This window comes from Letharia columbiana (assembly GCF_014066305.1).
Source record: "Letharia columbiana isolate WasteWater2 chromosome Unknown Sc0000019_s0, whole genome shotgun sequence".
NCBI lineage: Eukaryota > Fungi > Ascomycota > Lecanoromycetes > Lecanorales > Parmeliaceae > Letharia > Letharia columbiana.
In genome coordinates this window covers 50,523-77,065 of record NW_023501060.1, presented here as the reverse complement: position 1 = coordinate 77,065, position 26,543 = coordinate 50,523, and the positions used below count along the sequence as shown (strand labels likewise).

The 26,543-nt window shown below is 48.6% G+C and overlaps 8 protein-coding genes across 8 annotated transcripts; 4 read left to right on the top strand and 4 right to left on the bottom strand.

Annotated features, from left to right (window-relative positions):
* Window positions 1-245: 245 nt before the first annotated feature.
* HO173_006392 (uncharacterized protein) lies at window positions 246-1,807 on the top strand (the record flags this gene model as incomplete). Its single annotated transcript, XM_037308303.1, has 5 exons — window positions 246-379; window positions 581-648; window positions 778-1,042; window positions 1,108-1,163; window positions 1,251-1,807. The coding sequence occupies 5 exons, from the start codon at window positions 246-248 to the stop codon at window positions 1,805-1,807; spliced, it is 1,080 nt and encodes a 359-aa protein (XP_037164569.1).
* A 485-nt stretch (window positions 1,808-2,292) lies between these two features.
* HO173_006391 (uncharacterized protein) lies at window positions 2,293-3,690 on the bottom strand (the record flags this gene model as incomplete). Its single annotated transcript, XM_037308302.1, has 6 exons — window positions 2,293-2,510; window positions 2,566-2,760; window positions 2,811-2,875; window positions 2,931-3,286; window positions 3,344-3,453; window positions 3,504-3,690. 6 exons carry the CDS (start codon window positions 3,688-3,690, stop codon window positions 2,293-2,295), a joined length of 1,131 nt encoding a protein of 376 aa, XP_037164568.1.
* Window positions 3,691-7,106: 3,416 nt separating this feature from the next.
* HO173_006390 (uncharacterized protein) lies at window positions 7,107-9,054 on the bottom strand (the record flags this gene model as incomplete). The annotated part of the gene is made up of 5 exons (XM_037308301.1): window positions 7,107-7,464; window positions 7,517-8,616; window positions 8,682-8,860; window positions 8,913-8,958; window positions 9,031-9,054. 5 exons carry the CDS (start codon window positions 9,052-9,054, stop codon window positions 7,107-7,109), a joined length of 1,707 nt encoding a protein of 568 aa, XP_037164567.1.
* Window positions 9,055-10,232: 1,178 nt separating this feature from the next.
* On the top strand, window positions 10,233-10,784 carry HO173_006389 (uncharacterized protein; the record flags this gene model as incomplete). The annotated part of the gene is made up of 2 exons (XM_037308300.1): window positions 10,233-10,325; window positions 10,380-10,784. The coding sequence occupies 2 exons, from the start codon at window positions 10,233-10,235 to the stop codon at window positions 10,782-10,784; spliced, it is 498 nt and encodes a 165-aa protein (XP_037164566.1).
* Window positions 10,785-12,155: 1,371 nt separating this feature from the next.
* On the bottom strand, window positions 12,156-13,067 carry HO173_006388 (uncharacterized protein; the record flags this gene model as incomplete). The annotated part of the gene is made up of 2 exons (XM_037308299.1): window positions 12,156-12,588; window positions 12,637-13,067. The coding sequence occupies 2 exons, from the start codon at window positions 13,065-13,067 to the stop codon at window positions 12,156-12,158; spliced, it is 864 nt and encodes a 287-aa protein (XP_037164565.1).
* Window positions 13,068-13,391: 324 nt separating this feature from the next.
* On the top strand, window positions 13,392-17,141 carry HO173_006387 (uncharacterized protein; the record flags this gene model as incomplete). The annotated part of the gene is made up of 3 exons (XM_037308298.1): window positions 13,392-13,515; window positions 13,577-15,156; window positions 15,207-17,141. 3 exons carry the CDS (start codon window positions 13,392-13,394, stop codon window positions 17,139-17,141), a joined length of 3,639 nt encoding a protein of 1,212 aa, XP_037164564.1.
* Window positions 17,142-17,683: 542 nt separating this feature from the next.
* HO173_006386 (uncharacterized protein) lies at window positions 17,684-19,138 on the top strand (the record flags this gene model as incomplete). The annotated part of the gene is made up of 1 exon (XM_037308297.1): window positions 17,684-19,138. The coding sequence occupies one exon, from the start codon at window positions 17,684-17,686 to the stop codon at window positions 19,136-19,138; it is 1,455 nt and encodes a 484-aa protein (XP_037164563.1).
* A 196-nt stretch (window positions 19,139-19,334) lies between these two features.
* HO173_006385 (uncharacterized protein) lies at window positions 19,335-20,884 on the bottom strand (the record flags this gene model as incomplete). The annotated part of the gene is made up of 2 exons (XM_037308296.1): window positions 19,335-20,080; window positions 20,218-20,884. 2 exons carry the CDS (start codon window positions 20,882-20,884, stop codon window positions 19,335-19,337), a joined length of 1,413 nt encoding a protein of 470 aa, XP_037164562.1.
* Window positions 20,885-26,543: the final 5,659 nt, after the last annotated feature.

Here is a 26,543-nt window from a genome sequence, read left to right as displayed (position 1 = left end):
ACCACGCTACAAACCTCCTACTACCTAAATCCATCAACCCAGATCGAATACAACACACCCACACCCGACGTAAAAGTCAAATAATCAAAGTACCATTTCATAAAACCAGCAATATCGTAATGAAAACTGACGTCATGCGCCTACGTCACTATCCGACCGCGGACATTATTCTCCTCTCTTCCGTACAACAGAGTTGATTTAATTAGCATATATATGTATGTATGTATGTATGTATGTAAAACAGCATGGCAGAAGCAGAAACCCAACCGACCATGAAAGCCATAGCAGTCGCGCACGCCAACCGGGGCGGGCCTGATAAACTCGTCGCCAAGGCGGTGCCGAAGCCGGGGGCGCCGGGGGGGTACGATGTTTTGGTTCGGTGCGTGCCTCGTCTCCGTTCTATCTATCTTGGTTGAGGATGTAGGCACGTTGTCCAGCCTGCGTGGTTTGTGGGAAACGGGGTTTGATTGATTGGTTGGATGAATGAAGGAATGAAGGAAGGAAGGAAGGAGGGAAGGAGGGAAGGAAGGGAGAATTACCTACGACGTACAGATCGCTGATGGTGCAACCTCCGCTCCAGTATCAAAGCCGCCTCTGTGAACCCGGTTGATATCAAAGTCCGCGCCGGGACCTATGACGATTATCCAGGTTTCGTTTCCTTTCCCTTCAACCATCTATTCTATCCTACTCTCTCCCCATCCACCCATCCATCCATCCATCCCCCCCCCCCATCCCCCCTTCCTCTCCTCCAAACTAACCCGTCCAACCACCCCCCAGACTACTACACCCGCGTCCCCCGCCCGGACCAAATCTGCGGCTTCGACGGCGCCGGCCTCGTCGAGGCCGTCGGCCCCGACGTCCGGGCTCTCGCGCCCGGCGACGCGGTCTTCTTCTCCGGCAGCCCGGTCCGGCAGGGGAGCGATGCCGAGTGGGAGCTCGTGGATTCGAGGAGCGTGGCGGCGAAGCCGGAGCGGTTGGGGTGGGCGCAGGCGGCCAGTATGCCGTTGACGTGGATCACGGCTTGGGAGGCGTTGGTTGAGCGGTGGGTTGTTGCGTCCTTCTTCTTTGATTTTGGCGGGCTTGTGCGACCTGGCTGATGGTGGGTAGGCTTGAGATTCGGAAAGGGGAGGAGGCGGCGCTGCTGATTATAAACGGTGCAGGAGGTGGGTTCCCGCTTTCTCACCAGTCCCCGCCCCCCCCCCCTTTTTTCTTCTCATCTTGTTGATGGCTTTCTTCTCCTCCCATTCCAGGCGTCGGCTCCATGGCCTCCCAAATCGCCCGGCACGTCCTCAACCTCCCCGTCGTCACCACCACCGCCTCCCGCCCCGAAACGCAATCCTTCAGCAAAGAAATGGGCGCCACCCACATCGTCAACCACCGCCAAGACCTGAAACCGCAAATCGACGACCTGAACCTCGACGTTCGGCTCAAATACATCTTCATCACCCACAGCACGGACACCTACCTCGCCACCTGCGCCGCGGTCGCCGCCCCCTTCGGCAAGGTGTGCAGTATCGTGCAGGGCAAGATCCCCATGTACGGCACCGAGTTCATGGCGAAGAGTCTGACCTTCGTGTGGGCGCTGTTGGGCACGAAGCCGTACTACGGCGTCGACGCGGAAAGTCATGGGAGGATACTGAAGCAGTTGAAGGAGCTGGTGGATGAGGGCACGGTCAAGTGCACGTTGCGGCAGACGCTGCGGATGGATGTGCCGGGGTTGAGGAAGGCGCACGAGATTATTGAGGCAGGGGGGAGTATCGGGAAGATTGGCTTGCTGGTTCCGGAGGATGGGACCGCTTTCGCGTAGTACGTGGTCCAGTCGTTGGTGGGGCTGCGTTGGTGCCAGGCCTCCTGGTCTACGTGATAAAGCGCTGCTGATTTGCGTACTGTGTGAAGATATGAGACTATGTCGGTGATAATCTACGTATGGATCAAGACCTTGCTTCGTCCGCACGAGATTTCGCTTTGCTTCTAGAGCAAACTTTGTAGCGAGACTCGGGTCACGATATCGAAACAGTGGACGTGGAAGAAGGATGCGCATGCGGAAAAATAGGGATGGAAAAACGAAGGTCAGGTAGAGTATATAATCAGGTTAAATATACCAGCATCAATCAGCTTCACGTACTGTAGAATGCCCGATGTATGAAGGAATGTAAAAAAGGGATAGACCAATAAGCACCCTACGTTTGCCTTGATCCATCCTAGGCGGGTGGAAGCTCTGCCCCCGTCCCAATATGATCCTGCCACCAGATACGAGGACTTGGTCATCAATGTGTACCCGACTTGTTTTGATCAGAAATGGTCGGCAACAACCGCCTGGCCTTCTGTCATGGACGATGGTGAATACTTGTGCTTCGACTTGCTATGTAGTTGCTGAATTGGAGTAGCCTCACCACCCCTGCTCCAAGAGTTCGAGATCTGCGTGTACGGATCCTTTCGGTCTTTGGTCCCGAGATCGATGTTGACGATATGCAGGCCACCCTGTCGTGGACATCCCTTTGCCGCTAAGCCTTGTGCTTTTAATACGGCCGGAGTCTTGTATAACAGGCCACTGGGAATGCGAACGCCGTTCTTTACTCATGTCGGTGGAGTTTGTGGCTTTCGATGATGACAGGCTCTTGCTGCGGCTGAAGCGGCTTGAATATCTAGAAAAGTTAAGGTTGAGATTGACGAAGAGTGGGCGAAATGTTACGAGGCAAGAGCAGAGAATAGCCAGTGCTGGCTCAACCTGTGTCCATGTGTACTCTTGGGCCATGGTATCTGAAAATCGCTTAGGTTTAGCTGGAAAGAGGAAGAGTGGGTTGTGTTACAGGTCAAGTCCTCTTTCTGCAAGATTCCGATTGTGGCAATACGCATAGCACCGGCTACGCAGACACTGTAGTCTATTGGTCAATACAGAGTCTCGTGTCGGGAAGAGAGAAGTAGCCCACATTCCGCCAAGTAGGAAGACGCCTGACAATGCAATTTTCTGTCGCGTAGGAAGTTTCAATCCCCACACCATATGTAAAGGCATGTATAGCATTACAACATCAAGACAGAGGTTGGAAGCGGTGACTCCCCAGTAATAGGCTTGCAGGTTGATGCATTGATCGGTGAAGAGGAGCTCGGGGTCAAAGGCTGCTTGAAAAGGTCGGCATTGGAACAAATCCGTGAAGAGAGCAACAATGAACCAAAGCATGACTGCAGCCCCTACGATGAGGGTACTCCTCTTGAATCCGGCGGTGATGAAGATTCGACGATAAAGGACCAGGATGGAAAGCTTGACTATGGTTATCGTGAGCGTATACTAAATTGAGGTTGTCAGCGTCTGGAATCTGATGGGAATACTTGTCTAAGAACACACCGTTACGATGCCTGACATCATCAGTTTCAGAAACGTTGAGATTCGAGACGGTCCATGCCCTAGCTCGAGGTTTACCGCTGTGGACAATCCTAACCCTCCCGCTTCGACACCTGTTCAGGTCAGCAAGAAGACCGGAGAGCATCTAGAACATCAAACTGACCAAAGTGGCCAATGACAATCATGGCATACAGAGGGATGAGACTGGCAACGGTGAGAGCATCATCGGCAGCAAAGGCAGCATTGCTTCTCGATCGCGCGAGAAGGCGCAGAGCAACAGCGAAGGTATCGATGACACCAAACGAGATACTTGTACGAACAACCTGATCTCCCACTGGATTGCTCACCATGGCAGCGTTTCCCTGACAAGTGGTTGAAGGACAACAGCCTGAAAAACAGCGGAGCAGAAGTGTTTTACTACTCAGATGGCGGAGAATCTGCCACACCTCGCTCAGAGGGAGATCTTCATTGAAACGCCTTGGGTCGTGCCGCAAGCCTGTCCAAATTTGCCTTGGCCCATCGCACCTGCATGAATTGGCGGACCTTATTTCAGGCTCGTTGCGTTAGATTGAACGCATCAATTGGTCACGTGATCAAAGCTTTGAACGAAGGATCAGAAGGATTGGAGCCAATTGTTTCCAACACCGATACTACTGTGGCTCTTCCAAAAATAGCAGTGAAAGGTATACCACATCATTGAATCAGCGGACGCTCTGTCTCTACCGGAAGGAGCATGGCAAGGTCCTGCTCAGTGACTGACTCGAAGCCTCGGTGAGTGCGGGTTGTGTCGCACAATCTAGCGTTGACGTCCCGTTCCTTTTACCGAGATAAGTTGCGAGCGACACAAATTACGCACAAGCGGCACAGTTAGGTGGGGAAGTTGAATTAGTCTTCACTCTAAAGTAGGGCGTCTTCATCCTTCAACGAGGCGCAGTATCGAGGAGAGAGCGCGAAGGAGGCTATGATGCGTTGCAGGGCCAATGATTGATTGCGTGGCTTGTCCTGATGTGTTGTATAGCGTGAAAACCCACAGAAAGCAACTATAGATTGTCACTGATGGTATAAGAGCTGAACGTTTGAGCTTGAGCAGGATCGAAAGTGACCTGCATACGCCATCCCGGTGCATGCCCCTAAGTGTTGGAACTATGCGGATCTCGACGAGGAAGATTGATCGCCACCTGGTAAAAAGTAGCTCTACCCTCCTACAGGGTAGCCTTTCGATCCCTTTACCTTACCGAGCAGCAACTAGTATTTGGAATGTCAAAATATCAGGTATGGTAGAATGAGTGGTGTGTAGATTGCATAAATTATTCCATCTCAAGACTCCCCTGGGCCAGTATCTGTACCCCTCACAAATTAGGTGGTTGTTCCGGTAACAGGTGGCTGGGAGGAGGCTGGGAACTTTATTGCGACATGGAATTCATTTCCTGACTCTCAGACAGCGTTCTGTATGCGTGCGGGTAGATTTCGACAAGGAGCACATTTTCGTTGCTGGTCGTCTTATGCTAGGCATCGAAGTCATGTAACCGTGACGCCCAAGTTAATGCAAACTTGGTCAATAACTAAATGACACAGCTTGGGACTTGCGCTGCGAATATCTGCGACGTTCTCCACGTCCTGCATGTGTTCCTTTCTCGTACCATTGATCTCCGAATCTGACACTGTTCATGGGACATAAGTTCTACTGCTACCGTAGAGACCAGGCTCCAGTGATTTGAGTGTGGCACTTTAAGCAGAGATTGTTCGCATGCACAGTTCACCCGGACCAAGATTGGAGAACACGATCTCTTCGAGGCCTATGTAGGTCGTTAGGAAAGTCTCAAGCTTGTCTCCACCGGAGGCGTCGAAGAACCTGGATGTATCAATTGTTCAGGTCCAACTGTGCAGGTTTTGAGCTTCAGGCTCGAGACGCTGTCGAGTAGACTGTCGAATAGAGAGTCTAAATCTTTGCATCGGTTGAGTTGGAGACTTGTCAGGGTAGAACGTCTGATGCCATCCAAAGACGCTGGTCTCGGTAGAAATGTGTAGCGGGAGAAGCACATGTCCTCAGTTGTAGGTACTTTGTCGAATACACTCTTGATGCGTAGAAAACTATCCCAGCCATGGCGGCATTGCGCCAGGTCAGATCTTGCTTGACCAGGCTTGAGCTCGAGAGGGCCGCACTCATTCCCCACACAGTTCGACTCAGGCTAATTACTAATTCATACCCCGAAACTATAAATCCTTACCGAGTCATACCCCTAATTACTGAATCATACCCCTAGGGGTATAATTCAGTAATTACCATTATTGGGTATGATTCGATAATTTGCCATTCATGATAAAAATCGCAAAGGAAAAATTCGCGACCTGGGCCATCCGACTATAGAGAAGAGAAAATATCTTCGACCGTATTTAATGGATGATTTACTAACTTAAATACATTAAACGAAAGTCGAGTAGGTCTTAGCACACGGGGCCTACAACGGCCCTACGGGGGCCTTATTTAGGTTCAAATAGGGGTGTCTAGCTGTCAAGCGCAAAAAAGCCTGATCCCGGGGGTGTCTGCGCTTAACAGCCAGACACCCCTATTTAAACCTAAATAGAGCCCCCGTAGGGCCGTCGCAGGGCCCCCTTAAGGGCTGCTGCTAAAAGTAAGCTAAATTTGGCCCCCCAGCCTGTCTACACCCAGTCTGTAACTCTCACACACAGTCTTCACTCCTAATAGTCTACATAGCAAGTTTGATAAAATTACCGAATCATACCCCAAATTTTGATGTAGGGGTATGATTCAGTAATTAGGGGTATAGTTTCGGGGTATGATTCGGTAATTAGCCCGTTCGACTCGGACACGACGTCTTTCACACTCGGTCGGGTGGGATTGGACAATGCGCCTCAAGCTGGTCGGGATTGAGCTCCAGATCTCCAACTACGCGAGTTGTCAACCAGCAAAGAGGCGGACTGCGGTGGCGGTTGCGTTGCTGAACCGCCGGAGATTGGGCATAGAGCATATGGATTCTGTGAGCTCTGCGAGCCTAGGACGAGAACTATATGGGTCAAGGCCAAGAACAGCAAGATCTTGCACAAGAGCGTGGTGGGAGATGTCATTGCCATTACGAAAGCTGAAAGCAGAGGGAGCGTGGGAGGTGGAGAAGTCCAACTTGACGAAGCGATAGAGTCATGGTGTAGCTGCTGCATTACTGGTAGGGGACATGAGATAAGTCCGGCAACGTCTTGTTGTCTGTTGGTATTGTATATATGTTGACAGATGAGGTGTAGGACATCGATAATTAGAGCCACAGAGGAGGATAATACGGCCATGAGATCTTTCTATTGGTAGCGTCGGAAGGCATGGAGTATAGCGAATGATTGTTGATCAGATAGGAGCTTGCAGCTCTGATTCAGGTTCTAATGTTAATGTAGTGGGATGAACGGACAACGATCATTGAAGATTTTCTATGAATTTGCACCGCGCATGATGGTCTCTTCTAGCTACTCAGATGTCCTGTCCATGTCTGAAGGGCATAGAGAACAGAGTCTGCAGTAATGTACACGATAGTGAGTGAAGATTTACAAAGGAAAAAACGCTAGACCAGAGCGAGTTTGTAAGGGAAAGAAGGCTGGGCGCAAGGCCTGCGATCGAGAAAAAAAAGTCTGCCAAGCACACACTAAAGAAATACGCTAGAGCGCGGAGAAAGACTCAACCACGTCGCCTCATTACAGTCTCTTGTTTCTCCGTGTCAAGTATCGAAACATCGCCTCGACATCCATCGCTTTTTGATTCCATCTAGAATTCAGCCATGATAAAGTCTCCTTCTTCATCATAGCCAGGAGTCGGCGTCTCGTCACCGTACCCTTCGGTCTCGCGTCTACGGATAATATCCGTATCCCTAGACAGGTCGGAATCGTAACCGAAATTCTGGACTGGAGTCTCGTAGCCGCGTCCAAAGCTGGGAGTGTATGACCCTCCTTCGTAGCGAGGAGTTGCGCTCCACCCTCTGATATTGCTAGGTACCGGAGTTCGATAGCCGTCAGGCCCATAGCCGGGAGTGTCAGACCCTTCCTGAGGTGTATGGAATCGAGACCCTTGAATGGAGGCAGAGAGTGAAGATCCTTCATTAGGTGTATAGTATGGAGTCGATGCCCTAAGAGTTGTCAGAATCCGAACGGTCTAGCATTCGACAGGGTAAGACTTACGCGGAGATATTGCCATCTCTGCCTTGGTCCTCATTCCCCATATGAGAATCTCCGTCTTCATCTTCTTCATCAGCGGCAGTATCAGACTCAATTGCCGGAGCGATACTATCGTCCACATGCTGCTCAGGGAAATCGTCATCTCCCTCTTGATCTTGCTCCTGCTCGTCACCATCCTCATCCTCCAGCCCCTCTTCATCTTCTTCCCACTCAGTCCCGTCCTCCGCCTCCTTCGCCATCGCCAGGCTTCCAAGATGCCAGTCCTTGGACTTTGCGAGGGTTGGATGATCATACCAGCTTAATTTATTCGGATTCCCATACTTGTTGACACACGTGATGAAGTGATCCTTGACAGTCCTTGTCCTAGTGAAACGGCCCTTGCATCGTGCGCAGCGGTACCTTCCGTCCTTGTTGGTATGTGCCACTGGCGTCCCTTTCGCAGGTGTCGCTATGTTGCACACGTCGGTCAGCATACCCTCGCCGGTCTTTCTATTGAAGCCCGTGGTGCGGGGTTTGCATTTTCGCGACTTCTTTATGATTGGCTGACGGCCGCCACTTGGCCCTATGGCGGCTGGCATGTAGCCAGGGAGTGGCCGAGGATTAATGCGAGAGAGCCCTCCATTTGTCGCTCGGGGATTGATTGCGGTGAAGTCTTGATTCAATGCTCCTCGAACCGGCTCCTGCTGTGTGGGTGTGGAGGCGTTGGAGATGGTATGTGCACCTTGCGTGTCCTCATCAGCTACTCCCCATTCCGTTGATTCATAGCTGGCTCGCTTCTCAGCTGGTGGTGTTGAGTTGGCTGCCTCAAAAGACGATGGAACATGGACAGGCTGCTGCTCATCACGTGATAGGAAATCTGTCTCAGTCGTCTCTTGGGGTGAAGCATCGTAGTAGGCGTCAAAGTATGCCGTCGAATATTCTGTGTGACTTGGCTGCTGCTCAGCTGGTGGTAGGCTGTCGGCTGTGACAGCTTCTTTGGATGGCGCTCCATGAGCTGGCTGCTGCCTCTTCTTCGAATGAGTAGCCAGGGCCACACACGCGAGTAGGTCCAGATTTTCTGTGTCCCCCATGGAAGCTATGTTTGAATTTCTCGCGGAGGCTGGCTGTATACAGGTGTCAGAGGTGATGCTCCATCGTAGTTGTCAATATGCGTGGATGAAATGCTTACGGACTCTAGCTGCTCATCAGCATCAAAGGTGTCACTGCTAGTGAGGTGCAACAAATCCGCTGGTGGGAACAAGTTTTTCTTTTTTTGTTCGGCCAACTTGACGGAAGACCGAGTTGCAGCTGCACGTGGATCGACACCGAAGATCACACGCGTGCGGTCGTCAATGATGTGTACGTTTGCTAACGGTGGATCAGCGGTGTTCAACAGATTGCTCTTCATAGTCAAACAAACGCTTGTGCGAAGGTCGGTTATCACTCGATAAGCGAAGCCCACCAGTCTGTGAATAGAGCGCTGTCAGCTCATATTGAGGTGGACTCAAACCAAGGGCCCAGTTCGGGTCAATACACACCGTGGGATGCCCAGTTGGAGGCATAGCTACAAATCTTGATACGGTCTGAAGCTTTTGCGGCGATTTCCACTGTCCTGCTGTTCATGCAAGTTGTTGTTGTTGTCGGGGGATGTTTTCCAGTCCCGTTGTGCGAACTTTTGTCAGTGTTTACTCCCCGGGCCGAAAGTTTATCCGGTTGAGCTCCATGGAAGTCTCTTGTGGGGCAGAGCAGCACCGGCTTTCCACTTACACACTCACAACTACTGTCTACGGTGCTATAGCAATGCAACCCGAAACAATCACTGTTTTTCGATGAAATCCTGTCGACCACCGTCTCATTGTTGGTGTTCGTTTCTGTTCCATCGAAACCTATCGACTACCGTCTCATCATAAGTGTTCATTTGCGGCTCGGTATTCACCTACCTCCTTATCCTCCATGCCGAAATCCCAAGCTGCAGCCTGATCTATCAATTCTGAGAGGTACCGGAGAGACGAACCTTGCACTTCATGTCTGAAAGGGACATCCTCAACACAACCCAACTTGTATCAATCACTGTGCAGGTCACCGAGTATATTGAGATCTCCTGTCCCAATTTCAACCGCCATGACCATCTTGCGTGTCTCTCCGCATACTCAAGGTACGTGACCGCTCTCCTCGTTTCCTCTATCCTGCTTGCTGATTACCAAAGCCCTGATCGAGATCTCCAACCCAAACCATTTTGGTCGCCCATTCCGTTATCATCTTTCTTGCGAGAACGGACAAGCTACCCGAGGTCATCATTGTTCTATAGAACTATGCCCTCTTCTTTCCTTTATTCTCAGTAGCCTAGCCCTCTTCATGCTGACCACTCTTCTACGCGCCTCACCTTCCGAGCATTAAGTTAAGAATCTGCAGGAATCTTCGTTTGATGCAGGAAGCCGACGGACAAAGCCTCAGGCTTTGAAGACAGCGAGACAAGGAGCGTCTGTGATGTCGCTTCGCGACAGCAAATTTTCTAATTGCTAATGTATGCGTACCCACGTCAGCGTTCAGTAGATTTACTTATTTCTAGATGCCATCACTCCGTCTCACTCTCATCGATATTCTTCAACACACCTCCCCTATCATAACCATACCACGCGCTACTTGTTAGTGACCTTCACTCCAGCAGAATAAGGCTATTTATCATATCTTCACACTCATTCTTATTCTTCTCGAACACTCTTCGGAGTCAAATCTCAAGATGGCAAGCCTGAAAAGAAGCCGCACTATGCCAACTGATGGCGCTATCTCGAAATTCCTCTATGTCATCATGAAACAACTAGATCTCAAATCGGTACGCTGTTCTTCGCAATAACACTATGAACACTATACTCACTCAGCTTCTTAGATCGACTGGCAGCAAGTCGCCGATCAGCTAGACATTGCCAAAGGCCACGCCGCCCGTATGCGTTACTCTCGCTTCAAACAGCAGATGGAGGGTGTCCCATCGGCTCCACGCAAGGCCCGAGCCACCGTTCCCCATCAGAGGAAAGCCAAGCCCCACAAATCCGGCCAAAAAGATAAGAGACAGAAGGAAGAGCATCAAGGGACAATCTTCAAGGCGGAGAAAGAGGAGACCATGGACGCAGTGTATCAAGACACAGTCGTCAAGGTGGAGAAGGAAGAGGATACGGACGCGGTGTTTGAGGGGACAGTCTTGAAGGTGGAGAAAGAGGAAGACTTGGACATGATGTCAGGCGTGGAGCCGTTTGTCAAGGACGAGGTCCGGGATGATGTGCACGGCATGTTCTAGACGTCAGGCTGTCGGATCAGGTCAGGTCAGTCGTAAGAGATGCGATGGGCTGGAGGACTGCGGACGGATAGGGTTCAAGGGACGATGATTGTCTTGTCATTTGTGAGAGCTGTTGCGGAGAAGACAGCTACTGGAGGTAGCATGTGGACGAAGGTCTGCAGGCTGTTCGCCTACTGTTTCGGCCGTTGCTGGGGAAGATGTAGCTACTGTATGTAGAGATTGAATGACGTCCTCAGGGGAACGCTACTTCAAAGTACTACCGTTCTTTTGCCTGTGTGATCTGTTGCTACACACTTCTTGGGAAAGAAGCCACGAACTACGGGAGAAAAGGGCTGTGCTTGTTGCCTGCTGGAAGCGAAAGGGACATGAAAACACTCTTTGGAGAACCCTCACTTGCCGCGAAAGCAGCCGCACTTGTCGTCGATTCGGTCTTCCTCCCCTCTTTTTAGGGTGCTCACTGCCTCCGTTCCGCTGACTGTGGTGATATCGTCGGGCATTGTGAAGCGGTGTGTTGTAGGAGATGGAAAGACGGTGTCTGGCAACTGGCGCCCTACTCCGGGATAGAGAAACCGACATCACTGGCCGGACCACCGGTTCGTTTTTTTGGTCTTTGATCACTGACCTGCCCCGTTTCACTGGTACAATTTACCTCTCTCGGAGGCTCTTAGGCAGCGCGGCAGTCGTTCTGACCTGCTGTGTACATCACATTTTGGCTTTCTTTCTGGCTATCTGTTTGCCCTCATGTATGCTACGGGCGAAGCCCCACACTACGGAACAGTATTGAGCCTCTGGCGAGGACCTGAAGGACAGCCTTGAGCCTACAGTGTATACTTAGGGACACCCTCTGGGGGCTCATGGGAGTTCCTGAGAGCGACCGAGGAACGGTTGGATATCACCAAGACTACCACTGCTACCTGCAGAGGGCGTCACTCGTGGATAAAATCCTCCATTCCTTTTGGGGAACCTCTCCTGTGCACACTCGCTCTTACACCCTCTCGGTGCGCTGGATTTTAAACGCACTTTACCCCCCGAGGGTTAACGATATCGTTGATCACAGACAAACTTCCGGAAAGTGCGCCTAAGAATACAGAGTAGAGTGCGTCGGGTCTGATACCTATTGTACCCGGAAGCTGTACCCGGATGTAGGGAAGGTGTCAATGTATCCAAAGTGGGTGTACGGGTATCACGTCCCTTCTACGAGTGCGTCAGGGCCCATCCCCCGGGAACCTTGGCACTGGCCTACAACTGACTGCTAACACTGGATCTAGTACTTTCGTAGCATCACTCTCTTGGTCGCCATGACGCCACGATCAGCTCTAGCATGCTCCTAACACCAGAAATATGGTTGCCTATAGAGAAGCCACACTTATACTAATGACTTCCAAACATGATTTTGAAAGTGTCTGCATCCATCTGGCCCCTCGCTGCAGTACTCCCGCCCGTGACGACCGCATTTCCGTGCGCTTGTGTCACGTTCCGCTGCGCCCTGCCAGCAACGCCTTCGAAAAACCGGGAATTGTCTGCAGAGTGGTCTCCAAACTTGAGATTGGTTGGCTTTGCTTCAGATGTAGCTGAGATAGCGTCCCGACAGACGCTCATCAGTCTCAATATAGAGTGGATATTCCAATCGCGGTCTTCAGCAGCGGTTGCTGTGTTTTCGTCGGTCCTAGTTGATAGCGAGAGACCTTGAAGATGGCTTAATGTATTGTTTAGCTGCGTGTTTAAAGCCTTGAGTTCCGTCTCTTGAGTTGTGAATCGCTCACTCAGCTGCTGGGTATCTGTGGATGAGGACTTTGAGATTATCCTACTACGGATCAGTAGCGACAAGATAGTTTTGCATCTCGAAACATACAGGTTCATCGAAGTTAAGACGAGTGTGATGACCTGCCGGTGATCTTGTAAGCGACCATTGAATCCATTGATCTCAGTTTCATGGAAGTTCAAGGTGAATCTGTCGCGTTTGCTGACGGTGGTGTCTTTCGAATGCTTTGTATAAGTCTGGATTTTTTTGCCAAACCTATCACACTCCTGCTGCGAACCCTCCAATGCGTCGGCCAGCCTGGTTCCCTGCAAGGCCGCCTCGAAGGCTGCGGACTTTTCGGTGTCCAGAGTGTGTCTCAGCGTCTCTAGCGTGCTCTGCATTGAGGAGAGATTGAATTTGGTGTGTGCAATAGCTTCCGGAGCCTTGTTCAGTGCATCGACTAACCCATAGAGCCTTTTGGTACTCTGCCATGCCAAAGCGGCTACAGTAATGACGCTGCCAGTCACTGCCAGCTCCGCCATTTTGAACTCCTTGGATGGTCTTGCACATTCGTAGCCTCCGCTATACCTTACAGACCTGAGCCTTTGCAATGCCCCGTTGATGATGTCACTGGCGCAGCACGTGATAAGGTGGGGTAAGGTAATCGATTCCATTCGGTCAGCCATGCATCATTCTTTCTGACCCCCATGGCTCTTGGCTTAACGCAGTCAATGTGAATGATAAGTATACATTAAAGTATCCTTCAGTCATTGGAACTCATTTTCTTCGGTGCGGTTCTGATATTAAACCTCGCCGGACTCCGCCGCTCCCGGTCAGCCTTGAAGTACGAGTACTAGTAGACTGCTATGAATATGTCGTCTGAGATTCCTTCGTCCCAGCCACCTGTGAGCTTGCAATTCGGTAACAGCGAAACGACTGGAGGCAGCCAATCCTTCACGGGCTATGTCACTGGACCAGTTCAATTTCACTGTGAGTACTTCAGTGACTGAGGTACACTGCTTATACTATACACTGCTTATACTATAGGCAGCGGGCCACGATCGCTTGGACGCCCTCCCTCGTGCTGAGGGTGCTGGCTTCAATTCGGGCGAGCTTGAGCATGAGCGCTTATGCTTACCCGGCACTCGGACCAAGATCCTCAAATTGATTGAACGATGGAGTACCGACCCTCAAGGCGAGCGGATCTTCTGGCTCAGCGGGATGGCCGGCACTGGCAAATCTGCTATCGCTCGCACATTGGCTCACAATTTATACGCGAAAGAGCAGCTGGGAGCCAGCTTTTTCTTTTCCCGAGGCAGAGGTGACCGTGGAAATGCCTCGAAGTTCTTCACCTCCATTGCGTACCAGCTTGCATTGTGCGATATCGAGAACGGGGCACTTGCTCGATTAATTCGCAAAGCCGTCGATCGACATCCTGATATCATCAAGCGAGCCAAACGCGATCAGTGGAAACATCTCATCCAGGAACCGTTATCACAGATGAAAAGCCACTCTGCACACGGTATTGTTCTGACTATCGTGATCGATGCACTGGATGAGTGTGAAGATGACAGAGATGTTCAGCTGATTCTCAGGATTCTCTCTGAAGCGATTTCTTTTGACAACATCGAGTTTCGGGTATTCATGACAGGTAGGCCAGATATATCTGTGCGTGATGCGTTCCTGGAAACAGTCTATAAAGGTATCATCCTTCACGACATCGAGCGGCATATTGTTCAACAAGACCTTCGCAGCTTCTTCGAGTACGAATGCGATAAGATAAAACAAAAACGTCCTCTGATTGGTGAATTTCCAGGCAAAAATGATATTGAGAATCTTGTACAGCGGGCTGGAGAGCTTTTCGTTTATGCTACCACTATATGTCTATTTCTTGGTGAAAGAAAGCCTCCGCCTCCTCGAGAGCGCCTAAAGATGGTTCTACAAAACAACGCCTCTTCAGCGTCGGCTCTGGAGAACCTCGACCAAGTATATATCCAAATTCTTCAAGAGGCAGTACCGAAGACCTACTCGACGCATGACAAAGTGCAATTTTGTTCGCGCTTTAGAGTCATCGTTGGCTCTATCGTGAGCCTGTTCAGCTCACTCTCGGTCAGCTCATTAGCAGCACTACTATTTGAAGAGCTAGACGGCATCGACCTCACGCTGGACAAACTTTGGTCTATCCTCAATGTTCCCCAAAAGAGCAATGCCGCAATCTCCTTGTTACATCCTTCTTTTCGAGATTTCCTGCTCGACCAGAGACGATGTACCGATCTCGATTTCTGGGTCGACAGCGCCGAAAGGCACCTTGCCCTTACTAAAACTTGCTTAAGACTTATGGCAGCTAGTCCCAAGAGAGACATCTGCGACTTGAAACTGCCGGGAACCCTTATCGAAGAGATAGATCCTGAGAGGGTCCGAGAACAAATCCCTACAGAGCTCGAGTATGCCTGCACCCACTGGGTTCAGCATCTCGTTCAAGCTCGAAGCAAAATTCTTGGACCCAATCTTCCCACTGGAGTCCAGGCTTTTCTTGAGCAGAATATCCTTTACTGGTTCGAAGCACTAAGTCTGCTCGGGAAGATGCACGAATCGGTCTTGATGCTTTCGACGCTACTTGCTTTGGCCCAGGTAGGTAGTCTTCCCAGAGATTATCCTACCATGTCTAACATCAGAAGTAGTCTTATGGCGATAAAAGTCTAGTAGAATTAGTGTACGATGCCTACCGCTTCAGCCTAGATCATCGATTTATGATAGAACAAGCACCTCTTCAAACATATCATTCGGCGTTGATCTTCAGCCCGTCTACAAGTATAGTTCGGAAGCTCTTCGAGAGCCAAGCTCCACATTGGGTCAGATGTACATCCAGCGTTCCGGATAGCTGGGGTGCATTATTGCAGACGCTCGAAGGCCATGCCGAAGAAATTAAGTCGGTAGCATTCTCGCCTAACGGGCAGAAACTCGCGTCCGGGTCTCAGGATGGGACCGTACGTGTATGGGATACAGCGTCAGGAGTACATCTGCAGACAATCGATCATCAATGCGGTGTTCAATCGATAGCGTTCTCACCTCTCGGGCAGAAGCTCGCGTCGGGTTCTCAAGATGGCCTACGTATATGGGACGTAGCGTCTGGATCGCTGATTCAGACGTTTGAAGGCTCCGATATAAAATCTTTAGCGTTCTCGCCTGACGGGCAGGTTCTCGCATCATCGTGTGATAATATGATACATGTACGGGATGCAGTGTCTGGAAATGTGTTGCACAAATTCCAAGCCTCCTATGTTCTTTCGGTAGCATTTTCGCCTAATGAGCAGAAGCTCGCCTGCACGTCCGGGCCTAGCTGGGGTCCAATACATGTATGGGACATAGCGTCCGGATCGGAGCTGCAGAGACGTGAAGGCTCTTTCACATCAGTAATATTCTCGCCTGACGGGCAGAAGCTCATATCTGGGTCCATAGGTAATACGATACGCATATGGGACGCAGGGTCCGGATTGCCGCTGAAGACGCTGAAAGGTCATCTCGGTCGGGTTAAATCGCTAGCGGTCTTCGAACAGAAGCTCGCGTCCGGGTCTGGGGACCGAACGATACGTATCTGGGACCTAGTTTCCGGATCGCTGCTACAAATTTTCGAAGGCCATTCTGATGGGGTCTTGTCGGTAGCATTCTCGCCTAATGGGCAGAAGCTCGTGTCTGGAAGTGAGGATTCTACGGTACGCGTCTGGGACATGGCATTCGAATCGCCGCTACAGACGCCCGAAGACTATAAGCCGGACATGTTGACATCTATAGCGTTCTCGTCCAATGGGCAGAAAATAGTATCCGTGTCTTCCACCGGCGAAGTACGCGTATGGGACTCAGGGTCCGGACTACTACTCCACAAGCTCGAAGGCCTGAAATGGGTTTCATCGGTAGCGTTTTCGCCCGACGGAAACAAGCTTGCGTGCGTCACCTTCGACTATATAAGATGCCATACAATACGGGTATGGGATGTAGTATCCGGATCGGAGCTGCGGACGATTGAAAACGTTACCGATGTGAAGAGCGACAATGGCGTCCGCTACTACGTCAGCGAAGACACCGGCAGATACAACGCTATGTCGGTAGCGTTCTCGCCTGACGGGCAGAAGGTCGCATGCAAGTACCGAGACCTCCTCTCCAAGAAAGTCATAGTGTTTTGGGACGTAGCGTCCGGATCGCGGTTGCAGACGCTAGAAGGCCGTCCTGACTGGGTTCGGTCTTCCGCGCTTTCAACTGACAAGCAGCTGGAGGCACTAAATGTAACCGATCGTTGGGTAACAGTGAACGAGAAGAGAATGATCTGGCTTCCCCCAGCTCAGCGGGATTCTGTGTTCGATGTACGTGGGACCAAAATAGCTATGGGCTCTGCTTCAGGCATTGTGACTATCTTGAATCTGGATTTCAAGCAGATGGACTTCTTCACCGATCCCCCTCCTAGCCTTGTAGATGCAACAGGCACATCCTCAAACGATGTCTACGCCACTGCTATGGCCAGTGATGACGACGAAATGGAGTCGTTGCATGATGAAGATGATGAGGATGAGGATGAGGATGAGGATGATGATGAGGATGAGGATGAGGATGATGACGATTAGAATTCATGTGATGTGGTTCTACAGCGGTAGCTGCAACCGGGCTCATAGTCTGATGTGCGTACTTGATTGCTTGTCTATGGAGTTGCGTTTCTAGCTAGCAGTACTGGAATCTGATAGTGCCAAAACCACGCTAGTACGACATAGCGCCGCCATTTAGAAACTGGGGTATAGATGTATTAGCAAGTAGGAGTGCCATACAGACTGACGCTGATCGCCATCGGGAGGTCGTGTGGAGTCGAGTCAATCACAAGTATCATGGTTACGTTACAGCGCGTCTCGTTCATGGATTGAGCAGCTCACTCAGCTAGAGTATCGTAGACCAAATTTGTTGTTGGCATCACGCTGGTATCGATAATCCTTACTTCGCTGATACTATGCACGAGGAACGATAAGTAAAAGATTTTGGAGATTGGTTCCTGTAAATTGCATAAGTATGTTGTAGATGAATCCGAGCAGGGGGGGAAACCGGGGTACGTCTCTTGGCTTGGCAAACAGCCCCTATTTGCGTCCGTATCGTCCTCCACCCACCATCTCCACCCAAGATGGACCCAGCAACAGTGACCGGTCTCGTAGTAGCCGAGCAAGTCCTCTCCACCACCGTCGAAGGTGGTGCCATCGCTGCCTACGGCCTCGCTCAATCCACCCAACCTCTCAGCGCGACATTCAAACGAGTCTCCAGCCCCGCCTTTCTCCCTCGCTCCAACCACTCCCTCACAGTCCTTACTGGCCGAGCTTACATCTTTGGCGGAGGGGACGAGAGTGGCAAGTTGGCGGGTGACGAGGTCCATATCGTTACGCTGCCGTTGAAGAAGAAAGGGAATCACGACGGGGAGGTAGATTACAAGTGCGTGCCCAGCCTGGGGGAGGGAGAGGATGGCAAAGTACCGGGTCCAAGAGCGGGACATATGGCGGTTGCTATTGGCGAGAGGATATATCTCTTTGGAGGTAAGGGGACCGATGGACAGGCTATAGAGGAGATGGGGAGGGTGTGGGTGTTTGATACCAATACGCTTGGATGGAGCTACATCGATCCTGCGTCCGACACTGCTACAACATCTGTACCGCCAGCGAGATACCACCATGGCGCCGCGAGTAGCGAGCATCCTCTCCCTCAAACAAGTGCGTCGAGCAAGGCGTCTTACAGCGAGCAAATCACGTCCACAATCGCCAAGCTCCCTTCCCTTATGGCCAAAGCCTCATCACCACAAGAGCCGCACGGCAGTCTCATAATCTGCTCTGGGCTCTCCGCACCCTCCTCGCCTCTAAATGACACCTGGCTCTTCAACATAACAACCCGCACCTGGTCCGCCCTCCCTTCCACGCCCTCCACCTCCCCCTCTCCACCCAGCATGGCTCTCACGTACAACCGCCTCTACCTCATCACCAGCACCTCAGACTTCGGAAGCGAAATACACTACCTACCCATCACAAAAGAAACATACAGCGATGCAAGAGGAGAGGGAGAAGTGGGCCTGACCAGCTCGAAGAACGAGTGGACGACCCTGCCCTTCCCTACGAATCCGTTCGCGCCGGGGCCCAGACCGAGGAAGGGTGCAGGCTTGATGCCCGTCACGACGGGCAACGGGAGAGAATACCTCCTCTACTTCCTCGGGGAGAAGGCCGCCACGACACAGCCGGCCGAACCCGCGGAGAAGGAGGAAGAGAGGACCGACAAGGATGAACCGACCTTTTGGTCGGATTCCTACTCCTACCAAGTCCCCGCCATCCCCGTCACCGCGGCCGGGATCAAAGACGCGACGCGCCAAGCTATGGGTATAGCGACTGGGGAGGATACGTGGGCCGAAGTCAAGGTCGAGGCGGGGATCGAGAGTAAAGAGAAGGATAGTGAGGGCAAAGCGCATCCGGGGCCGAGGGGCTGGTTCGCGAGTTGTATAGTGCCCAGCCAGCCGGGCAGTGTGGTGCTTTGGGGCGGGGTGAATGGGAAAGGGGAGACGGAAGGGGATGGGTGGTTGGTTGATATCGGTACTGCGAAGTAATAGGTTTGGGATCTACGGGCTCGTCCCACTGGCATTATTGCATGGTAATGAGGCACGGACGCTATGATAGATGGATGGCATCGATGTGCCCTTTACCCTACCTACCCAAATAATCCGCGCAAAGCATCCGCTCTAGAAGTAATTCCGTCAAAGTTTCACATACACAACGGCTCGTCGCTCTTCCATAACCCCTCGTTCACACCGCCTCGGCGAAACTGACGCTCGGTCGTCCCCCCGCGTTCACGTAGTTGAAGGTGGCATACCAGTTCTTCAAAAACGCATCCCCCACCACGTACAGGTCCCCCTGCGGCGAAACGTCCGTGCCCACTATAGCAGCCACGCAGTTCTCCGCGCCCCCATAGTCTACCGTCCCCGTCCCCGTCCCCGTCCCCGTCCCCGTCCCCGTCCCCGTCCCCGTCCCCGTCCCCGTCCCCGTCCCCGTCCCCGTCCTCGCCTCCGTCTCCAACCTGACGGCCAGAGCCTCGTTGCCGATCAAGCGCGCAAAGGACGAGGTCAGGAGGCCGAAGTTGAAATCGAGCGGGTTGATGCCGAAGGACTTGCCGCCGAAGCGGAGGGCCGGGATGTAGGCCGGGGGGGTGGCGCAGGGGTAGGCGTAGAAGGTCTGGTCGCCGCCGTCGTCCCCGGTGGAGAGCGGGAAGGCGTCGGGGACCAGGGCGAAGATGGCGGCCGCGGCGGCCGGCGGGGCGAGGACGAGGGTCGTGCCCGTGTCGATGATGGCTTGGCCGCGCGTGTAGGCGCCCGCCGTGGCGCCGTTCACGGTCACGGCGTTGAGGGCGATTTGCCAGTAGCCGGCTTCCGTGACGGGGATTTGCGTGGCGCTGCCTTTGTATCGCGAGGGGTCGCGGCAGCCGAGGCAGAGGGAGCCGCGGTTCGAGGTCCCGGATGAGGCGCGGCCGAGGTAGAAGCTGAATTCGGGTGCGGCTTGGGGGTTGGGGGGTCAGCGTTGCGTGTGTGGGAGGGGGGATGGGGCGTTGAGGTACAGCGTGGGGTGGGATGTCTCGAGGTTGGGACTTAGGGATTCGTGCCACGCGTGATGTGTAGACGTCGAAGATACCTACCGACTTTGTTTTGCATCATCAGATTCTCGAAGAAGGTGGTGAAGCCGCTGGCCGCGATGGAGGTGAAGCCCATGCCTAGCAGGCCGTCCGAGTTGGAGGTGTTGAAGCCGGATGTCTGCGTCAGGGAGATGAAGCCCTGATTCGCCGCGGTCAAGCCGGCTACGGTGATTGAATCGGTGTAATCATCGCCTTCGACGTATCCGGAGCCGTACTGGACGGCCGTGGTTCGGTTTTGGGGTGTGCCCCCTTCGTCGTACTTATCGGTGAAGGGACAGCCTTGGTCGCTTGTGCACTGGGGTCCGGGGATAAAGATGTCGGAACTGCCGGTATCGAATTGTACGGTGAAGAATTGTGCGGTGATGCCGTAGCCCACTTCCATGGGGCCATAATACTGCTCATCGAAATCAGGGGCCTCGACTTGATCCAGGAGGTTCTCGGTAGCCAACCTCCGTTGCAACGAAGCATTGGCGGAAGCTCCAGGGATGTTGAACCTCGAATGATACTTGTTCAACGTTTTCTGCAGTGACCTCAAGAGGGCGGGGCCGTTGACCTCGCCGGTGGAGCGAGCGAAGGTACGAGGAAGTGGCAAGGCGATCTTGTTCAGACCATCTGCTTGAGGAGCTGGAGCTGCCGCGATGAGGCCGGCCAGAAACAGAAATGCGAGCATTGCGCAAGGACAAGACGACAGGTCAATGTTGGCGAGTCCTCCGGTCTTAAATTGCCAGGAGACCCGCATTCCAGAAGGGCGGACAGCATTCTTCGGACGCGCGGACTCAGACCACAGTGCAAAAAAGGAGTTCGAGATATTGGATTTTATTCTTCCGTCGATGTAGTCTTCATGCTTGAAAAAAAAGACGCTACCCACGAGGAAGACTTGCCAAAGTTTAACCGCTAAGAAAGGAAAAGACATCCTCGTCAATGTGAATTCTCCGATATTTAGGGGTTGGTACCACTTCAACTGCTCCTTTTTGCACACCTCGCCCGCCGGCAAACTTGCAGCAGTGGGACTTCAAATCCTGAGGTTCCCTCGATTCATGAATTTTGACCTATTTTCATACCCATAGTCAAACTTGACAGAGCCGCAGATCGACAGGATCGGCAATTTAGAGCTGACGTATGATGCTTACTGTGCAACAAAATCGCCGAATCTTGGATTGAAAGCGTTTTGAAGTCTAAAGAATTATTCAAATTTTAATATAAAAATTAATTTAATTATTAATTATAATTTTAAAAACTCAGGCGCTAAGCCCTAATTAGTAAAAAATAAATTTTTAAAGGATTTAATCTGTAAATTTTCCTGTAAGAAAAGGCCCGTATAAAGGAGAAATTAGGAAGTTTCATAAAAAAAAAAGGGGGTGAAAACGTACAGGGGGTAAAAAAATACCGAAAGTCTCTCCTCCCGCGGTAAAATGTTTCGGAATATAGGGAAAAAGCGGAGAAAATGGGCCAATTTGTATTCTTCCAACTACAACCTTCGTTGGCGGTGCGACCTCCTAAGGATATTGGATGAAGTCGTAGCAATAGGTCCTCCTCATTTGGCGTTAATGCGGTGATTTACCTTTTTAATGTGAATGGGCAACCCGGGCGAGATTGCCGTAGTGTTCCCCCCTTTTGGGATGTTGTTGGAGGGGTAACCATTGTGAACGTAGGGGGAGGGCTGGTGGAGTGGTGGGGGGGTTTCTTGCTGGCGGAGGGGGCCTTTGTGGCGTAATGGTGGCGCGTATGTGTTGTGGGTATTGGAGCCTCGGAGCTGTTCTCCGAATTTGTTGTCTTTTTCGCTCCTCGGTTTCCTTAATGCAGTGGGGAGGATAGGCTAGGTGGGTTTGGTGGGCCATTTATGTGTTAGATTTCCCTGGTCGTGTTCGTTAATTGAGCGGGGTTGTTGGGGAAAGTGGCCGTGGTGTCCTTCGTTTCCCGGGTGTGGTTTCGAATAGGGTTCTCGACAGTTGTTCTCCTTCTGGACCCTGTTGGCCTTTTCGCCGCTTGCTCCTTCTAAAGCGTTTGGGGGGGGGGGCTAGTTGGTTTTCAAATTGTTCGCCGGTTGCAGGTTCCCGTGTTATTCCTGAAAAAGGGGGGGGGGGAAAAGGCTTTGGCTGTAAGGAGTGCGGTGCCTGGTTGTTGGTGCGGGGGGCCTTGTTGGAGAGGGTTTGATGTGGGCCCTTGGAGCTCCAAACGGTTTCTCTGGTGTGGGGGCCCTGTTTCCCCCTGTTTTGTTTGCTGTCCTCTCCCTCCTCCTCTGCGGTGTGTGCCTCGTATCTGCCTGTTGGCGGTCTAAGTGTAAGTCCCTCCCCTTGGATAGTGTAGGAGAGCAGGGCGGTGTTTTGAGGGGGAGACTAAGCGGATTGCCGTTCGTATGTGGGCTGTGGGCTCCGCAATTCCTTTTTTGGAGGTCGGCGTTTTTCTCCTCCCCTGGTTTAAGTGTAGGGTACTTGGCTTTCCGTGTTTTTTTTTTGGCGGTGGATACCTTATGTGGGAGAGCATGAAAGGAAGAGCCGAGTTGAGGGGGTGAGTGGGCGGATAACCGCTTGATTTTGGCACCCTGGGTTCTCCAAGTGTTGTCCTCGCCAAAGGTATTTCCGCCTTTTCCCTTTTTTAGTACCACCTCTTGGTCGTTTTTGCCGTAGGGTTGTCCGGCTTTTTTGTATTATTTTTCTCCCCCTTGCCTGTGAGTGGAGGAAGGGTGAGAGGTTAAGAAGGAGCGGAGCCGTGTGCTTGCCGAGGGTGGCCTTGATGCGGAGGTTCGCGGGGAAAGTTGTCCTTTGGATTCTCCTGCCGTTTTCGCCGCTTTGGTTTTTTAGAGTTGCGCCTATTAGTGTCTAAGCCTGTGTTTAAAGTATAGAAGTAAAGTTGTGCCTAGTCACCTTCCCGCTTGAAGAGGGTTATACTGCTCGGATAGCTGAGTGGCTGACTGAGCGGGTGGTGGGTTTGAGGAGGGCCGGGGGGTCCTTCTCCGTTTTTTTCTCGGGTTTGCCGGGTTTGCTTGTTCCCTCCCCTCCCCTCCTCCCTCTTTTAAAGTGTAAGAGAAAAAGGCTATATGTGGGGGGGTGAATAAGGGGTGACTGATTATGAGGTGGGGTCGTGAGGGGCGGAGTTCTTCTCGATGGTGGCGGCATTTTGCCCCCTCGGTGGTTTCCTGGCGTACCTCTATTTTACCCCCCCCTTTTTTCATAATCGGGGGGGTACAGAATTCCGGTTTTGGGCCCCCCCCTAAAACCAAAAGTGCGTTTCTCGAAAAGCCCCTCAAAGTTAAATTTCAACACGCTCAAAACTTTTTAGAGTCTCAAAAAATTAGAAGTTAAAGAAAGTCGTAATAAAAGAAGATATTTATTCGTTGTTCTATTGTAGAATAAAAATCTAATAAATTCTTAGATTTTCTCGAGATAGTCTTGGCGGTAAAAAAAATAGCCGAGGTAAATTTTTGAAACTCGCGATATATTCTCGCTTTTTACATTTCACCTATAAGATTAGAATTAAAATCTTTCTAAATTTAAGAGTAGATTCCTTAATATAGTAAGTAGATTTCGTAAAGTTTTTAGACTGTAAAAACGAGTGGTGGTGAGGTTATATAGGAAATTCAAATTTTTGATATTTGATTATCGGGGGGTGCCAAAATCGCAGATTTTTTTTTAGTTTCCCAATGATTAAGAAAACAGGGGTACCTGTTGTAGTTCCTCCTTTTGCTCCTTCTCTTGTAGAGTATCAGACTAAGTGGCTAGCTGAGTGGCTGACTGAGTGGATAACTGATATAACGTGGGATCTTGGAGAGCTGAGCCGTGTTCTTGACGATAGTGGCCTTGTTGTCGCTTGGTTTCTCCGCAGTATTCTCCATAGTGTTCTCCGCAGTGTTCTCCGCAGTGTTCTCCGCATTTGTCTGTTGTAGTTCCTCCTCTTACTTCTTAATATAGTGGGGATGACAGGCTAAGTTGCAGTGGTGTTCTCCGCTTACTGAGTGATGATTTGATATGGAACCGTGGAGAGCATATAACGTGGGATCTTGGAGAGCTGAGCCGTGTTCTTGGTGCTGAGGGCCTTATTGCCGCTTAGTTTCTCCGCAGTATTCTCCGCATTTACCTATTGTAGTTCCTCCTCTTACTTCTTCTCTTATAGAGTATTAGATTAAGTAGCTAGCTGAGTAATTAATTAAGTAAATAACTAAGTAACTAGCTGATAATCTAACTAAGTAGATTATTAAGTTGATAGAGTAGATAGTATTAACTAAGCGGCTAATTAAGTATCGCTAACTTAAAAGAAATATATAGAGAAGAACGATAGCTATAAATTTATTCGAGCTCTTTTTAAAAAATTTTTTAACGCGTTTATAAGTAGATAAATGCGTTTTAAAAGATAATATCGCTAGATTAAAAGATATTATCGTTAACTTAGAAGAAGTATATAAGAGAGAATATATTCGTTTAAGCTTTTTTAAAAGATTTTCTAATACGTTTATAAGTAGTAGTAGATAGCTATTAAATTCGCTTACGGTCTCGATTATTAATAGTAATAAATTTATTAAGAGATAATTTAAAGGTGTTAATAGAGACTCTAAGAGATAAATAAAAGAAATATATATATCTAAGACGTTAAGTAACTTTTCCGCGAGGGGTATCGAGAATAATTATATTTATATTAATAAAATTAATAAAATTAATAGAATAATAAAAGAAGAATAATTATATAAATAGATGAAAGAATTATTATTATTCGATCTCGAACGCGTCTAGTATAATTACTATAACTATTATATTTAAATATCTATTTAATTTATTAATAGTAAACTAAACTTTATTATTTTTACAGCGTTAGAAAGCGTAAAGCGAGCTTTATAATTTAAGAAATTATAAAATAACTATATATATCGTAAGCTAAGTACTTTAAAGTATAAAACTTCTATATATAAATTTTTAATAAGGGAAACACGAAAGGATTATCGGGCTAACTTAGCCGATCTAATTAAAAAGCGTATAGAACTCGAATTAATAATTAACTGCATATATAAATTTAAGGTTTTCAAGCTCAGCCCTATCTTATTCTTTTATATATACTAATATTTTTATTTTTATTTTTTTTACTAAGTCTCGAATAGGCTAGTAGTATTATATAATATATCTTCTAATATAAAAATTTCGCTAAAATTCGAAAAAAACGAATTTTAAGTTATTAGCGTTAATATTTAAGCTTATATATACTAAGCGAATTTTCAGCCCTATAAAGAACTTTAAAATTAAAATTTATTTTTAGTTATTATATAGATTATTTATAATTCTATAAGAATCGTATAATCGTTCTATAATCGTTTTATAATCGTTTTATAATTATTTAATAACTATTACGTAACCATTACGTAATTATTAAATAATCGATATAAAATTATAAGTTAGAATAATTCTTCTAACGAGTATAAATTAAGTTTTATATCGATTATATATCGGTAATATATCGATTATTTATCGATTATTAGTTATAGAATCGTTATATAACGATAATATATCTTTAATAATAATTAGAATAGTATTAAATAGAATTTAGATTTATAATTTATTAAAATATAAAATAGAATACTTAGTTATATTAATTATTAAGTTCTATAGAAGAAAAGAGCGATTAGATATAACTATATTAAGATATATTACGTAATATAATTATATAATTATTAAGACGCTAAAAGTTATATAATTCGAATTTTAATAATATTTATATTTATATTAGTAATTTAATTTATATTATTTATATAAGAAATTTTCTTAAACTTAAATTTATTATTTATTATTATTAAAGTTATATAAATTATTCGCGAAGATTATAAATTAAGCGTTATTTAAAAAGTATTATATAATTATTTAAATTTTATAATTTTAAATCTATAAAATCTATTCTTTAATCCTCTTTTAAAAATCTTTATAATATTTATCTTACTTATAAATTATATTAATAAATTAAATTATTTATTATTTATTATTTATAAATAGATTATATTTAACTAGCTATCTTAAATAAATTAAGAATTTTTTATAAAAAATAAATATAAATCTCTTATAAATAATAATATTTAATATCTTATTTAGACGTCTTTTAAGGCTTATATTCTAAAAGATAAATAAATTTATATTTTAAAATAGAGTCTTAATAGAGAAATTATTTATTATAAGATATATTAAATTATTTAAAAATTCGAATAATAGAAGAGTTATAATTATTATAATACTTATATATTAATAATAAAATCTATAAATTATAAAGTAACTTTTATATTTATAATTACTCTAAATTAATATTTAAAGTAAATAAATATTAAAATTATTAGTATATATAATAGAATAAGATAGAGC